This window comes from Ctenopharyngodon idella, chromosome 14, assembly GCF_019924925.1.
Source record: "Ctenopharyngodon idella isolate HZGC_01 chromosome 14, HZGC01, whole genome shotgun sequence".
NCBI classification, from domain to species: Eukaryota; Metazoa; Chordata; class Actinopteri; order Cypriniformes; family Xenocyprididae; genus Ctenopharyngodon; species Ctenopharyngodon idella.
The window spans coordinates 12157627-12175618 of record NC_067233.1 but is presented as its reverse complement, the minus strand read 5'-3'; the positions used below and the strand labels follow the sequence as shown (position 1 = coordinate 12175618).

Sequence of the window (17992 nt, the reverse complement as noted above, 5' to 3'; positions counted from 1 at the left end):
GCTGAATGTGGGAAAAGGTCATCACTTTAGCTCTTCTGCTTCTGTAAAGAGCGACAGGACTGTCACGTCAGTGCAGGCTTCCTCACACCCAGCCCAAACCACCTGGCAATTAAAGGTCATCTCTGCTCCCAGTAACAGCCAAGAAGGGCCAATGTGGACCAGAACATCTAAATATTCCTTATCTCCTCCACCTTTCTCCAGCTTTCAAAGAAAAGCAAGGAGAAAAAACGCACAGAGAAAACAACGAAAATCCCTCATCTACAGTATATAGAACAAAAACACCAACAGACTATACAGATGAATCCTGGCACTTATGCTGCCTTCACATGCTCTTGGAATTATCGTAAATACGAGTTTCCTAGGTACAAATTGCACATGAACGTCCTCCCATTTCGAAACTTGAATGCAATGAGCTCGTAATCATGTAATTCAGTGGGAATTATCAAATTTCCGATAGCACGTGAAGGCAGCATTAGACATGGCCCAATAACCCGAGGAGCAACCAGCTATAATAAAAGTCACAATTCCCTCGAGTGGTCTCTGAGATAGACAGCAGGCTGTCAAATGTGGAACTGAGTTGACACTTTCAAATCCACCTAATTCACAGTGGTGAAAAAGCCACTTTGAGGGTTAGAGGCAAAGGGTGGTCTAATGTAAATGAGATCAACTCTTTCATAGACAGCTGATGTGTCTTTAGTTCGGGAAACACATGCCATTTGCAATTACCACGTTTAAGATTAACAAAAACCACTGAGACAGTCAGGGCGTGAAGAGCTTCCTGAAGGATCATCAATCTTGCCTGTAAGACAAAGGGCAGTGGGAGGGAGGGTGGGGCGGCAGGAGTTTTGCCAAGTCCTGTCCCAAAGCAGCTATTATGAGAGAGTGAAAGTGGATCTTCTACTGGCCTGGTGAATGAGAGCAGACAGAATATTGTACACAAAGCACTGCCTGGCATCAAAGACGTCTCTTTAATGAAGCCTTTCAAATGCACACAGTCATCTGTAGGCATGACAAATCTCTGAGCAAAGACAAACGTAGGACGTTTTTACAAATGCTATTCAGAAAATTCCCATGAATGTCTCGCATTCACAAAACAGATTTATCTGCGTAGAGGTTTGGTATGTTTCTACATGCCAAAAGTTCACACACACACTCAATCACTCACTCAATCACTCACTCTTGAATATCCAAGATATTTGTCATTAATGAAAACTAAATGTTTGTAGACACAGACAGACGATAGATAGATAGATCGAACTTCAATTTTGTCACATATTTTGGTCACAGTTTTCTAAAATGAAATGTTTAATCTGGTTTTAATTCCCATTTTTAACATTTAATTGATTAATTTAAAATTGGCAGAAAATGCCTTCCATACTATTCGAAATCCCACCTTTAAAATGAAAATATCAATAAATAGAAATGATAAAAGACTTACTTTTATATAAAGAAATCTGAAATTATTAAACACTGTTATTTTGTGTGTTTGTGCTGTAAGTGTGTACTATTGCTATTTATTTATTATTTTATTATTATTTTATTTTTTTTATTTTATTTTATTTTTTATGCAGGACCTGGACTGGATTTTCACCAGGATGTGTTTGCATTTCACTCATTGCCCTGTGAGCGGATAAAGGTTTCAAATGATGGATCAAGCTACATTATATGAAAGTGCCTATGCACACACAACTCACCTGGATTAGTGCTTCACTTAGCCTCTCCTCATCCACCTGCAGCACAATATCCCGGATCTCTTCATAAGGCAGCCGGAATGATCCCAGGAAAATTGCTGTTCGGAGAGGAAAAAAAAAGAAAAAAAAAAAAAAAAGAAAAGATGGGAGTCATTTTCTGGCCCTCTAGTTTATCGTGTTATAGAGTTCAACAGAGTTCAGAAATGACCAAGGGACAACGTCACCTTCTTAGGTGGATGGTAAAACACTGTTAGAGTGTTTGTTCCACTTCGGGGCAATTGGAAGTGAAAGAGAAACAATTTTCTGGCAGCAATAAAAGCAGCTAAAATAGCCTCAGATTTGGGGCCCTAACACATGATAATGACTCAACATCTTGAACTTTCACCTAGGATGAAATGCAGAGAACCACAGGTGCAATTTACCAAACAGTTGAATTTGATAACCTCCACCGCTCCTAGGGAAAGAATACTCTGTAATTATAGCATATAGCTCATAGTGCGCAGTTTAAAGCGCATCAGTGGGGGACCGAACATAATTGTACATTTATGTCTGAAGCAGTTACTGCATTGAGGTTAAAATTACCTTAACATTTACATAGATTAAAACAGTCAAGAGTTTTCCAGTGGTGTCTGGAAACAATGTTGAGCAGAAGCTAATTTTGCTCTGGCAAATTATAATAGTACAGAATTATTCAAGGGGTCGCTCTTGTTTTGTACCACCTACCTCTGGGCTATTTTAGCAAATGTTTGATGGGAATGCAGAGCTGAGTGGATATGCTGAAGATTGTATGTGAGTAGAAATCAGTATTTATTTGGTCAGATTTCTCCACTGCTTTCTGAACTGCATCAGCCAATGAATGTGAAAGCCCTCCTGCCTCTTCCAGCTCTCTGGTGTGCAGGTGAAACATGTCCAACTTCTGATGAACAGTGATTTAATAAACTACCATTCCCACCAGCTGATTGACTGAGTCTCTGTGAAACTATGCTCTATTTTCTGCAATTCATTAGTCGGCCATCTGCGTGTGACAATATGCCGGTTTCTTCAGAGAAAAGAGAGTTATATGCTTTTTTTTTTTTTCTCGAGAGATGAAGGTAGAACAAACAGTGGCATTTCAAAGCAGAGGGCTCATCTGGCAAAAAAACAGATACAATGGTATAGGAAGAAATTCTTATTGTAGCTGTGACATGCCAAAATGCACAACAAGGTTTTAAAACTAGCCTTACAACACAATACAGCCTGGCTATAGGGATATGCTAATGAAGCAGCCATCGGTAGTATGATGAGCCAATCTTCAAGAGTATCACAAGCCAATAAACAAACACATGGTTAGTCACTGAATGTGGTGAGTTTAACAATCCCCAGTCAGAACTTATCACATTTCTGCAAAAAAATTTAATTGGACGACAAATGCTTTCGCTTCATCTGTTGATTCATTAGCATAATTTACATATTCACAGTGAGTGAATTATCCTGACTTTTCCTCTAACAAGTTTTTCCATGACAGATGCATCCCATAATTCATTTCCGTTCATATCCACTATTCATCAGCCTGGGGATTTAGTAACATTTTGATTTTGTGCTTTTTTCAACACAGAAAACACTGCAAGTCCACCAAATTGCAAGCATTAAAGCAAAAAAAGAGCCCTTTCCGCCCCATATGTATACATATATATATATATATATATAAAATAAATAAATAAATAAAAAAACGCTATCTAACGCTATCTATACTAACGCTATCTATACTAAACCACCTCCACACACTGGCATAATTTATAGCAACACTCTCATTGTTTTAAATGCAGTCCACTACATTTGTGAAAAAGAATGCTGACGGAGGGCTGATGTGACTCCTCTGGAGCTGGACCAAGGATAGGAATGCTGGGATTGTTAAACATGCTAATGGACCACAGAGCTCTGCTGGGTATCTCTGTGTTAACAAAGGAGCATGACTTCATGTAGTGGTTGCCTGGTTTGCTCGGTTCCTCCTGCACTCATGAGATTCACAGCCTCTTCATCATATCTGGATTATTGCTTCAGCTGTGCATGGAGCCCAACCAGGGCCCTGGGTCCAAAGTAGCATATAATATCCAGCTCCTCTTTACACTCACAAAGATGTGTGGGATATTGTGTGTGTTTGTGTGTGTGCGTGTGTGTGTGTGTGGGGGATTTCTCATAGGTCCCCAGGATCAATGAACTCAGCAAGTTTTCCTAACCAGAAAATTTCATGGCTAAACAATGAAAGTGTGGGGACTTTGTCCAGTCAGCCCACAGACTGTACTCTCAGCATGAGGGGGAGACAGCAATGGATACCTGGGAGTATGTGTAACTCTCCCTGCCCAAGTAAAGAGTAGAACTGTATGTTCAACAAGTACTTTGGGTCATTTCCACAACCCTGGAACAACTCTGCCTTGTTTGTAAGGCCCCAAATAAATAAATACATAAACAAACAAACAAACAAATAGATAAATAAATAATGTACATTAGCCTTTCAAATAGTGCCTTATACAATGTTTTACACTCTCTCTTTCTGTTTTCCTGTCCCACCTCCCTTTCCTTTCTCTGTGAAAGATGACAGATTTGTGGCTGAAGTGAATGTGTAACAGCACTCCCACTCATGTGCTGGCATTAGTTACTCTAAAGCCTGAAGAGTGTGTGTGTGTGTGTGTGTGTGTGTGTGTGTGTGTGTGTGTGTGTGTTGTGCATCAAAGGCAGGGTAAAGAACTAGCGGAAATGAGACAGAGCACAAGAGAATGAGAATGTGAAAATAAGAGAAAGTGAGTGAATGAGAAGAAGAGAGAATTGTCACTGGAATCTTTTCTGTTAGGGCCATCTCCATCTGATCCAGCTCTAATAGAAGAAGAGGAAAAAAAGAAGAAAAAAAAACAAACAAACAAAAACAAGCACACACACACACACACACACACACACACACACACACACACACAGAGAGAGACACACACAAAGCCTGACCCTGATGTCCTTCAAAAACACTAACTGAGAATAATAAAAATGGCATGTCTTTTGTTGTATTTTTAGTGCTGACTGACACAAGTATATCTATTATTATTGCTCAACTAAGCAATGAGAGTATATGAGACAATTTTTCCTGGCAGACTATGGATGGATAGACAAACAGACAGACAGACAGACACTGTTTACACCTGGTATTAAAAATGAAATTTCTGTCATTAATTACTCACCCTCATATCATTCCAAACCCGCAAGATCTTCGTTCATCTTCGGAAGACAAATTAAGATATTTTTGATGAAATCCAAGAGTTTTTTTTATTTTTTTATTATTATTTTAGTTTTTTTTTTTTTTGTTGTTTTTTTTTTTATCCTCAGTAGAAAGCAATGAAATAACACATTCATTGATCACATTCAAAGTCCAGAAAAGTAGTAAAAACGTTGTTAAAGTAGTCCACGTGACTACAGTGGTTCAACCTTAATGTTATGAAGCGACGAGAATACTTTTTGTGCGCAAAAACAAAGCAAAAATAACGACTTTGTTCAACAAATTCGTCTCTATCCTATCAGACTCATACACAGTTGACGCAGTAAACACAATTCAGTGCTTCCGTGTTTACATCCAAATGCCGGCTCATGTGAACAGCATCGACCAATACTGATCCGGCATTCGGACGTAGAACTTGGAAGCGCTGAACATAAATAGCGTAAGAGAATGACAGAGGAGAGACAAATTTGTTAAATAAAGTCACTATTTTTGTTTTGTTTTTGTGCACAAAAAGTATTCTCGTCACTTCATAACATTAAGGTTAAACCACAACGAAGATCTTACGGGTCTGGAACAAGGGTGAGTAACAGAAATGAGTGACAGAAAAGTGAGAGAAATTTCATTTTTGGGTGAACTAACCCTTTAAGTTTCGTTTTGGTCAATCAGATCACAAGTGGCTGACGCTAAATACAGGTGTAAAAGGGGTCTGAAACATTTTGAGCTTGTCCACTTTCGACCACTTCCAGAGGCAGTAGAAAACACATTCAACCGGATTGGATTGTGTTCATGGGCGTAGACTCTCATGTTGTCAAAAGTGTTCAAACAGCTGCTAAAGACCACCTATTCTCCGCCTACTGACACAACGAACATTATGGGAAGCACGTTAGCCAGACGGAATTTAAACATTGCCGGCAGAAGCCATAAGTTTGGTTTGAAGATGAAAAACGTACTAAGCACAAAGTTCTTTAAACATTTCTGTTTTCTAACATGTACCTTGTTCAGCGCAGTCTTGCGGCTGTCAGGGCAGAAACAAAAGCTGATGCTCTCTGTAAGTTTTCCCGTAGCCTCTGGTCACGTTCATATGCAAATTGCACGCAGTTATTTCGCCTATTCAATTAAAACTTCTGAAGAAGCCCATACATTTACCTACCCATAGACCCTCCCCTCAAAGAGATCAGGACAGAAGTGGTTGAAAGTGGACAAAAGAGCTGGATTAAAACACCAGGTGTAAACTAGTATGTGTATGTGCCCAACACCCTAAAATAATTACAGAGAGCTCTGCAACAGCAACTACTAAAAAATGTAAAAATCTAGTTATATCTCTATTATCTCTTTTAAACCAACATTCGGATAATCTGGCTTAAAATATGTTCTTCAACAGCAGCACTGTAGCCAGACTCAGAGCTTCATCTTGTTCAATTCACAAATTCAAATTGCATTGATGTATTCAATTGGAATCCAAGTACTCTTCCGGTTAGGATGAAAACAAGCATGGGTAGGACACATAGTCAGGTGGCTGGTTATTTTAGCATTTGCTATGAATATTTCATGAAGTGTGATATTGTATATCTAAGGTGCTCTCCTCTCCAAGACAAAGAAGCCAACATTTCCAAAGAAGAATAAAATTGCATTCTCATGCTGCTTTCATCAATCAGAGACCAAAGAGTTGCAGACACTCCTGAGAACACACACACACACACACACACACACACAGAGAAGCGCGCGCACACACACACACACACACACACACACACACACACACACACACACACACACACACTTTCATTAAAGATTCAAGAGGGGGAAAAGAGAGTGGCACTTTAAGAGAGACAGAGTTGGTATAGACAAACAAGACAGTGGGGTATAGAAAAACAAATTATACCGATAATAAAATCAATAAATGACCAGTAGTTTTGATTTACATGTGGGGAAAGAACAAACAAACAAACAAACAAATCTGACTTTGGTCCCTTAATAGCATAATGGTTTTATAGGACTGGCTTTATTTGGCTTTGCGTTTGGTGAGGAAGAGGCAGACACAAATAAAATGTTGTCCTTTTTCCTGTTACCCTCCTATGTGTTTACGGTACAACTGATATCAGAGGAATCGGGTTGAATCCATTATCAAAAAACAGCATCTTCAAAACCTGTTGCAGGAAAAGCAAATACTGCAGAATGCTGCTTGAAAATACAAGAGGATAAGAGGAATTTTAAAGTTGACATGATATGTAGGAACAAGAAAACAAACAAACAGAAGAGAACAGAAGAAAAGTGTCACTCAAAGCCTGACAACATTGTGGCTATAGATTCAGCAGCCTTAACTGCTTTCAGTAGAGGGAAAGTCTAGTATGGAGAAAAAATACCTAAAAAAAATAAAAATAAAATAAATAAATAATAAATCATAAAAAAGACAATTCTTTAGAGACAAATGTAACTTCTTTGGAAGGAAGAACAAAAAACACAGATCTGGAGGCTCTTGGCTGGGTGTTAGGGGACACAGATGATATGGAATGCTGATAACTTACACAGATTCTGAGCTGTCTTGGCATCCAGAATTCGCAGCTCTTTCGCTTTTTTCTTGAATTGTGTCATCCTGTCATCTGTTTCTTCCACGTCCTTTTTCACTGAAAGCAAAGAGACAGAACCAGAGGGTAACTATTAATTATCAAAACCAGTAAATGCATCTGCTCAATTTTTCAGGAAAAAGAGAAAATGAGTAGACATTCAGACATTTAGAGCTTACCAAATTTGATACATTAAGCATAAACAGAATGACTGCATGAACTATGGTGACAGGAAAAAGAACTACATTTTTATATTTACTTAAGAAAATACCCATGCAAAGCTCTCCACCACAATTTTACGGTGTTCTGTGAGGATGCCAGGTGTACTGAGTGGTTCTTAGCTTATTTTTATGTGTGTTCTGGGTGCTTCCTAGGTGCTTGCTTAATTTCCCAAGAAAATTAAAATTAAAATAATAATAATAATAATAAAAACTGTTTCTGTGATCAGAGACAGATATTCTAGCCATTTCGCGCTACCTTTATGTTTTTGTTTTTTTTTAATCTTGAAAGTTTTGGACCCCTGTTGACTGTAAGGACAAAACAGCAGAAACATCCTTCAGAATATTATTTGTGTTCCACAAACAAAGTCATACGAGTTTGGAATGACATGTGAGTAAATGATAACAAAATTCACAGATTAAATACTTCCAAGTCATAAGTAAAAGGAAAAATGGTAGCATTAAAGAACCACTAATAAAAAGTAACAAAACCTAAACAAACATTGTTTCAGATGAATCAGACTGTTTTATATTAGATACAGTCTTGTCATACAGCTAACCAAAACGAAAAGCATGACTTCTGTGCTTTGGACCACACTTTTTATGAGCTCCTGATGTAGCAATAAAAATGACATATACTCCTCTCTATAGGGTAATTATGCATATGGCACCTCGATAACAGATCCTAGGTGGAAAGCATAAGGACACAGAAACTCTAGATCATGGCAGATGCGTCATGATTAAACCAAGACACTGATGCATGTCAGACTTCCCTTTTATAGCATGACATAAAAAAATAAATAAAAAAAAACTGAGGAAGGGAGGGATGAGCAGAGAAAAAGGAGGTAGGAGAAAATGGAACAGGATAGAGAGAGACAGGTGAGATAGAAAAAACATGCAGAGAGACAGACGCCTAGTGTCGACGTGCTAAAGAGACCATCGGCGCGTGACTGTGGCGCCGCTCGGTATATTGAAGGGAGATTTTGCAGGCCTTCTATTGACAAACACAGGGCCTGCTCTGTCAACGGCTCAGAGCCATGGAGATAATTGTGTTATTTCTGTAATCCTAAGGAGCAGGAGGAAAGGCAGCTTGGAACAGCCCCAAACCAACGTTAATGCTGTACGTGCGTGTCTGGTATTCCAGGGAATGGCTTCCTTTGAGGTCTGCTTGAAGAGAGCCTCTCCCTGAGTGACATAATATGTCAGCAAAATCCTCGGCCAAACCATTGTCACAGTCAACTACCAACTAACTAAATTAGTGAGCAATCAAGGCCGTAGCTCTGGGACCCACCCGGGGGAGAGAGAGAGAGAGAGAGAGAAAGATTCTGGGTAATACTCAGGTGAAAACAAAGACAGAAGAAGTCTAGGTTTGGCAGATTGCTTGTGGGAGTAGGAGCGCACCTCACCGCTAATCATCACAACTCCGCTATTTATTTAAGCCCAAGATGGAGGTCTCCCAGGAAATCGCATACAAACAAGCCTCTCCCAAGAAATCTGCATATGTGAAGGAGCTATCAAAGCAAGAGCATCTCCTAAGCAGGTGGATTTGCTGCTGGCTACAGGCCCTCTGCTGTTGTATCAATAGGACTGTGGTACTGATGCATGTCTGTTTTGTATTGAAAGTGATGGTGACTCTACTGAGCATACTTAGAGAGTTTGATCTTCTGGAAGTTTAATTTATTTATTTATTTAATTATGGTACTAAAAGCTCAGGTGTGCTTAGATGGAATGGATACCAAGTAATTAATTTGTGCAAGCATCTTATCACCCTGACAGATGACAGGACTTGCAGTTCCAAAAAGTCATTAATTGTAAATATAATTAAATAAATTTCACAAGCTGATCACAGCACTGTGGATTTACGGTCTACTCTAGAAGATGGAAGTTTTAATGTGACTTTTACTACAACTTTTCTCTGCTTTCCTGCTGGTAGGGTGTCTCAAATATGTCTCACAATGATGACACCATGGGTCTATACCAGGGATTTGCACAATTCAGAATTTAAGTGATAATTTCTTTGAGAATTCCAATTTATAGACAGACAGACGGAATGATAGAACAATAGATAGAACGATAGATAGAATGATAGATAGAACGATAGATAGATAGAACGATAGATAGATAGATAGATAGATAGACAGATAGAACGACAGAACGATAGATAGATAGAACGATAGATAGATAGATAGATAGATAGATAGATAGATAGATAGATAGATGGATGGATGGATGGATGGACGGATGGATGGAACAGAAAGACAGAACTGTAAGACTGAAATTCCTGATAAGACAAAAGATGTCTATCACCCAAAAAAAAAAAAAAAAAAAAACAGACAACATGCAACAAAATAATAAACTTGCTAATCTAAAGAAAAGATCACGAAGGACACAGAGGACTCAGAAATCCATTTACCTAATCTTCTCTGCTCACTCATCTGGGTATTTAAGGGAAAGTGGCAAAACAGTCATTGGGATTCTGTAACCAAAAAAAAAAAAAAACCCACACCCCCCTGCTGTGTGTCTCTCTGATGTCAAGTATGCATCTCTCACTTTTAGATTCATCTTTGAATGATTGATGTTATGTATTTATCATTTCTGAATTGGATTCTCATTGTTTAATTATGTAATTGGCATGATACATTGACAAATAAAATGTTGCATTTGATTTATTCTGCACTGTCCTGAAATCATTATGACTGTTAGATTATGTGGAGGCTGATGTTATTGCAAATCTGTGTCCAGGATAGGTCAAACTGAAGGCTCATGATGAATGAATGGAGCAGCAGGAATGTCATCTGAGACTTTCTTATTTCTGTCTTCAACTGACCTTAGCAAGTTGTATGGAAGTAACTAAACAAACTACACTTTTTGTACAATCAAGCAGTAGCCGGCCGACTTCAAGGTATTGGTTAACCATGCCATCCTTTGACTAAGACCAGACTGGTGAGTTTGTGACCGTGAGATCTATGACCCAGCTGGCATGAAACTCTGTGCGAAATCGGGTCCCTAATTAAACAAATAATTAAAAGTATGGGATACTCAAAATAATCAAATATCTAAATTAATACATAACCAATATTTGTGATTCATTTCTAATTAAAACACTACATTTACTAAAGGCTAAATTATATTCAGATTACAAAAAGGAGCTAGAGTCAAATTGAAACTAATTTTTTAACAAATTAAGTGAACTTTGCAGAAGTGCAAGTAGGTTTCAACTCAAGAGAATCAGTTGTGCGCACTGTGTGTGTTTCACTAAAACAACTTAAATCTGAGAAACATCAAGACCAGAGAAAATGAAATTTCAGAAAACGGGTCTCCTGAAGGATCTTAATTTTTTAGGGGAAGGGCTGCAGGTGAGGGAACAGCTTTCAGCCATATTGTGGAGCTTAAGATACCCCCACCACCCCCTTAGGCGCATTGTCACACCCTTCCACCAGCTGGCTCTCCCACCTGGGTAGCCCACGCTCTCAGCAGGATGTTCTCAACACATCCTCAGGCTCTTCAGCTGTTAGAGATCCGAAGCCCGCCAGGCCTGCGCCTCCTCAGTCCGAGCGGTGCTGGATTAATGAGGAACAGACACAGCTCAGCCCATCGCTACTTCCACTTAAGGTGGAAAAGGTGGGAAGTTTGGGAGGCTTTGTTTTATATCTGCAGTAGGCCTGCTGATTTAATAATAGTCCACCCTATATATTTCTGACAGAGCTTTCTGTCTGCTGGCTTGCTTCTTTTTTTTTTTTGTGTGTGTGTGTGCAAATGCAATCAACACCACAGACAAATAACAAGAAACAAAGATCTTAACTGCTTCCCTAAAACACCATAATGAAGTGCTAGAGAAATAAAGTTTATTCTGATGTGGATGAAAACTTTTCTGTTAGTTTTTTGTTAAATACAACAAAAAGTAAGCTGGTGTTGCAGTGTTAAAAGAATACAGGCAGTGTCTTGTGCATAATGAATACATTTATACAAAGAAATTAAAGATGCAAAACATGTTGCGTACATGTAGGACATTAATAACATGAATGAATATAGGAAAATGTAAAAAAAAAAAAATTGAATAAGTGGGCCAGCCGTTGATGAAGAAGAAGCCAGGTGTTTTTTGTTATAAACCGAATGTGAAGGACTGATTATGTGTGTTTCAGCGCAATAAAAACAGCAGTATTTCAGAGTGATGCTTCAGTAACGCGATCCATTAGAACGAAAACACAAAGTCAAGAGGTATTCATGGTGAAGGTGGTTTCAAAATGTTAGTAAAATATTAGCAGTACATGATTACTCCTGCCAACGTAATCACATGCATGTGTGTTGGGTCCACAGACATTGTTATATGTAGGGATGAGAGAATAGCTCTTGGCGGCAAAGAGGGGTGAAATGCAATAGCAATAATAGAACTTACAATAAGAAAAGCAATAAAAAAAAAAGCAACAGAAAAACACACTCAAGTTCACACAAGCCCTTTCTGTGATTTTTGGACAGAGGGCAGCCCATGGGAGCTCCTCATTTCCAAAGTTCTTCACATTTGGGCGTAGAGATTGTTTACTGGACTTGAATCCTTCTGCTGGGAGCCGTCCATGTGATATCTCCCCCCAGGCAGCAAAAGCCTTGAGCATTAGCAAGCTAAACACTACCACATGTTCGCTTCCGGACCAAAATGATCCACCCAAGAGCAGCAATGGAGACATAAAGCTAGAGATGGTGAATGGAGGACTGAAAACACTGATGACAGGTCCTCTTAATATGTGTTCAATGTCTCGGCAACACAGCAGATGAAGTAGACAATGTGGAGTCTGACTCTCTGCTGGGAAGTGCATTGTCGGAATGCACAATCTGTCTGGAATAATCTAACACATCTACCTCTGCAAAACTGACTGTCCAAACCTGAACAATGTCACTCACAATATGAGACAAATTCTTTTAGGAATTAAATTAAGCCTGTGTAAAAAATACTTCAACAATTAGAGTATGGTAAAAAAGTTCACACAAAAATAAAAATTATGTCATCATTTACTCACACCCACGCTGTTCCCAAACAAAGAAACAATGTTTGAGTGTGGGGTCAAAAAAATAAAAATAAAATAAAATTGGACCCCACAGACTTTCATTGTTTGGACAAAAAAAAAAAAAAAGGTTTCAGAATTACATGAGAGTCATGGAGTGTAAATGAAATGACAGATTTTGTAATTTCTCCACATCCTCAGCCAGATCTACAAGGCATCCCAAACAGGTTTGAAAAAACTATTTTATTGGAGAATTACAGCTGTGGCTTTTTTTCTGCCAGTGACTAAGGCTAAAGAGAGGTCTCTTTCTCAACCCCACAACCAATTTATTGCCTGGATACAAGCCCACCACACCGTTCCCACCATCTAGCCTCTTGAATGCATGCTCACACTCTCAAAAAAAGAAATCCTTTAGGCACAAACCTGAAACGGTTTCTTTTTCTTTCATCCAAGTGAACCTGCATTGATCGGATAAGGGCGATCAATAAGGAAAAAATGCACACAAATTGAATCTGAGAGCAGCATAACGAAGATTCTGGCATTGAGCGTTTAACGTACACATTAAATTAGAGGTGGAGATTTTGTGGCGGAACAGCTGAGTGCATTTTGATGATGCAGTTTGTAAAATTAGCATCTGAAGCTATTCATTTTTATTAGTGAAGCGATTTGAACGGTTCTAACTCAAGTATACGTGAGATTGTTGATGTAAAACAGGTCTGTGGGCCATAAATACAAGGGAAGCTGTCTGAATGAGTACACTTCAGCCTCTCTCTGACGGCTTTCTAATGTCAGGTTTTTAAGAGGCATCTTTCCAATAATGACTTACCCCTTTCCTCAGTCTTGACCTTCACGGTGTTGGGGAGCTCAGGCAAAGCTGTCTCACCTCAAGGTGAATAGCACAGAAAAGAAAAAGAAACAGCAGCTGGGGGAGGCTATGCTCTCCCATCCATGCAATTATCATCATCTTTAACTATAACAAGGGAAAAGGGGGAGGTTAGCGCTAATGATAATTGTGATGGGGCGGCAGGTAAAGCTTGATTCCCTCTGAGGGCGATGTGATATGCCTGAGAGACTTTCAAAGCATGACCAGGTGCAGGGGTCACTAATACACTCCAGATTCTCACCCTGGGTTCTCCTGGTAGCCTGTGGAGACTAAGTGGAGAAGAGGCTAGAAAGGTCACAGCCTGACCCAAATAACAACTAGCTCTCTAACAGTTTCATTATGAGTGAGATACACACTGAGACTGAGAAACTAACAGCTGGACTTGGATAAGAGCTCAGGAGGATAGCCAAGCCCTGTTCCTCCTCCTCATGTCAGGAAAAAAAACAAAAAAAAAAAACTTTTGTTTATAGTGGTCTGTGGTTGTGGGAAACACAAATTGCAGCAATCTGTGAGCAAAAATTCTCATGTCATGAAGCATCTGATGGATTTAGGCCAAATGACAAAGCAATGCTGTAACCTCCACTTAATTATCGCAAGTTATTTTTGTGGCGTTCTAAGAGGGACTTGCTCAAGCATGGCTTCTTTCATTGGTTTGGAGCTCACTTAGCATGCACATTCATACAGTAATCTGGCAGAGCAGCACTAACAGCTCTCTAATATAGTATGGAGCTGCAGCGTGCGAAGCCGATAATAGGTTATCTCTCGTATTAAATTTGTACGATCACATTTGTGTGAAATGAAAACAGGCTTCTATGAAAGACGATGGATCTCACTGACATTACGTCTTATCGCAAGGTCATTTGTGAGAATGCATATCACCTGCATTTAACAAAGAGGGAGTGGCGAAATAATGAGCGGGGGAAATACATCATGTCCTAGAGATGATCTGGGTGGTGTGAACATGAATGGGTTGTGGTTCTAAGCTGCAGTATTACATTACCAAGACTCAAAAATGTCTTTAATTTCTGGCTAGACAGCTCAAGGGTGCAAAGAGTGTGGGAAGAGTCATTCCTCAGGACTGTTAACTGGCCGCAGAGGGCTTTACAGCCATGCCCTTTGGATTCAGGCCATCATCCAATGAGCTACGAGAAGAGATGGTTTAAGGGCTAGTTTGACCAATTACATTTAAACTACCAAACTAACTTTCATTCTGTACTAAAAGCACATCCCCGAGGCATATGGCCAACAAATGGCTCATTTCTAGTGTCTAGAAAGAATCTACTGCCTAATACAACAACAGTCCATCTTGTAATAGTGTGGTTTACTGCATAAAACTCTCACTGACATTTCCCAGAGTGCACCTCTTAAGAAAACAAGGAACTATTTAGTAACATTTTAAAATGACGTTCAGTTTGTTAACATTAGTATAATCATGATATCATAGATATAAATTCATGTAAATTCATGTATATTCATAATGCATTGACTAACAATAATTTATACTAATATACTAATACATTGTTCACATTTTAAATATGCAAAAGTGAACAGTAACTTACATTAATAAATTATGAAAAATATTGTACATAGAAGTTTCATGTTATACAGTATGCACACAACATAAAATTGCATAGAACCTCACTGCAAAAAACAAAAACAAAAATTATATATATATATATATATATATATATATATGTGTGTGTGTGTGTGTGGAATGGAAAAATCCAACAGCTTCTGGTCCTATGGCCTTAAAATGTCTGGAATTTTGTTCACATTTAAGAACAAACTTTTGAATGACAATTTGAACAGTGACATATTACATAAAATGTAACATTATGCAACATGTGTATTGTGCCCCGCTCTGTATCAAGCTGAGATATAGTTAGTAATACAGAACCTCATGAGCAGGACCACTGCTGGGCACATGGCCTCTTATGACTCCCTGTGGTCAGGGACTGGGTGTTGAGGTTGTGTGGTTGTGTTTGTCTTCTCTAAAGGAGATCTGTGGCCTTGAGACCAACCGCTATGCTGTGTTGGTAGTTGTACGTCTGGCTGGGAAGGTTTTTAAAGAATCACTCTATAATCTGAAGGGTGGGAGGGGGGAAAAAAAGAGTCATTGGATGAAATACGAACCTGTGGAGGACAGCTTTTTTTCCCCCTCATTTTTTTTAGTTTACTTTTTTTTTTTTTTTTTTTTTAACATGTGGCCGGGTATTATTCTTTCTATTTTGAAGGTTAACCGATAAGTTGATCCAATTTGTCTGCCATGGTGTGAAGAGGCCTTTGGAAATACTTCACATGTTGTGTGTGCAAATGTCAAAGTTTGCCTGTGGGATAACAATAAAAAAATAAAATAAATAAAATGACTTTTCCTTCAAGGCAGCCTGGCATTACGCTTGTTAGTGCGAGAGAGTATTATCTGTCGGAATCAAATCCACAGCAGGTATGAACAGTGTAATTGTAAGTCTCCACAATCCCACCAAAGGCAGTTGCAGTAGAAATTCATGCATTGCCGTTCTTCACAGACCTACGGATTCACTTGTCAACAGTAAACAATTCCTGACAGGCGTTGAATGCTTGTGTGTGGTTTCATTAAGGTTTTCATAGTTCCCTCCACATCACTATTCCTCAGTCACCTCACATCCAACATGGACAGGTGACACACCAAAGTAGACGCAGACTGATTAAAAAAAAAAAAAAAAAAAAAAAACCTACAACACAGAAAAAAGACACCAGTCTCTAGTCATGAATTGCATCCAAATACACCCTCCGCACTCGTTTCACCTCATTGAGAGAAACCAGGTTGATTATGAGTGCCTGTGCTCATCTGTTTCATTATACGCAGTAGATCAAAGAGCTGGGACAGTTGCATGGTGATCCGGGCAGGGGAAGTGGAAGATGAGGGCAGGAGGAACAGAACCCACTATAAAAACATTTTCATGTGAGGAAGAGCCAGGGATAGCAGCCCTAGGAATTTGGGAGAGCAGCTTGTTGTTTTTGAAAGCCCTCCGTTGGCTCAGGCTCACGCTGCATGGGACGACCCCGGTCCAGATGCTCAGGGTGGTCAGAGGAGCAGCAGGCTTGAGCCAAACCCTGAGTCCTTTCATCACAAAACTTCTTCTGGTTACATGATAACCCTTCCCTACAATGGAGAATTCTAGAAAAGAACAATTTGTGTGGATGCACAAGCAGAAATTATGGTAAACAGGAAGTCCCTATAAAGATAAAGTGTCTGTAAGCACAGCTTTTGAGAAAGCACACTTCCCTAACAGTCAATTATTTCTGATCTGCCTTCCTAAAAAGCCAGACCCCTCTGTTACATTCTTTAGACTCTATCTTTGATTATAGCCCTCAATGTTTGCTTTAATGACAAAAGCTAGTCAAGCATAATGAGTTATAATGATAGAGCGTGGGGTGAGCATACATTCTGGTAGCGGCTTTGTGTGCCATCTCAGGTTTGACTCAGATAGTGATTACTGGGCTGACAGGACTTTAAAGTGTAAGCTGTGACCTGCTTCGCTTTGGAATTAGTGTGTCCACGCATACAGCGTCCAAACCGTGCGCTCAACTGCTTCCCCGGCAGGCTGGATTATGAGATGTTTATGGGACCTGCTGTTACCCGCTGTCTGGATTACTCAGGGATTGGATTGTGTATAAACTATGCCAGTAAATGTAGTTATGAGGCTTTACGCTCATAACTTCCTGCTCTTGTTTGTTTTGTAAAAGAGTAGCTTGAGAGCACAGCGAGATAGACGAGTACTTTTACAGTATTTGTGAAAGATAAGCCCTTCAGCAGACGATGGCACAGTGTTTTAATCAAACTCATACTGCTCTGTTTAATAGCAATATTAAAAAGAAGATTTTGGCATTTGAAGAATATATGAGCGGTGCTTGCCTTTGTAAAACTCACCGCCTTCAAGCAACCTATGAAGATTCTGTTATGTTATGTCGTTATAGTAAACTAAAACTAATTTAACTATTAAAAATAAATTAACGGTAATTCAACACATTAATATATACTACAATAGAATTTAAATAATACCAAAACAACACTGATGTCCACAGCATCTTTCAATATGCTACGGTGTTGCTAGCATGCTTTGGTAGTTTGGTAGTTTAAAAAAAAACTTGTTTATAGTCCACAAGATCAAAAACTAAGTCTGATCACTTTGAAGATCACTCAACAATTTTTATTGTTATCTCTTTTCACCAATCTAATGTTAAGAAATCTCATTGAATAAAATCACAAAATGTTTTTGTAGTGCCTGGAGATGGTGGCTTTGTAGATCCCAGAGTGGAGCACATACTGAAGTAAACAAATCTATAAACAACATCAAATTACAGCCGGACCTTTACGAGCAAGCCTTAGGGTCACTTGGTTCCAGGAGAGGAAATGTAGCT

At 39.1% G+C, this 17992-nt stretch overlaps 1 protein-coding gene across 8 annotated transcripts in view; it reads right to left on the bottom strand.

Annotated features, from left to right (window-relative positions):
• diaph2 (diaphanous-related formin 2) overlaps positions 1-17992 on the bottom strand; it is a 427538-nt gene that overhangs the window by 183698 nt on the left and 225848 nt on the right. For all 8 annotated transcript variants that reach the window (XM_051860865.1, XM_051860870.1, XM_051860871.1 and 5 more), the window contains 2 exons: positions 7455-7553; positions 1695-1789 (listed from right to left, as the gene is read on the bottom strand). In XM_051860865.1, coding sequence (XP_051716825.1) covers positions 1695-1789; positions 7455-7553 — 194 coding nt within the window. The remainder of the gene's footprint in view (positions 1-1694; positions 1790-7454; positions 7554-17992) is intronic.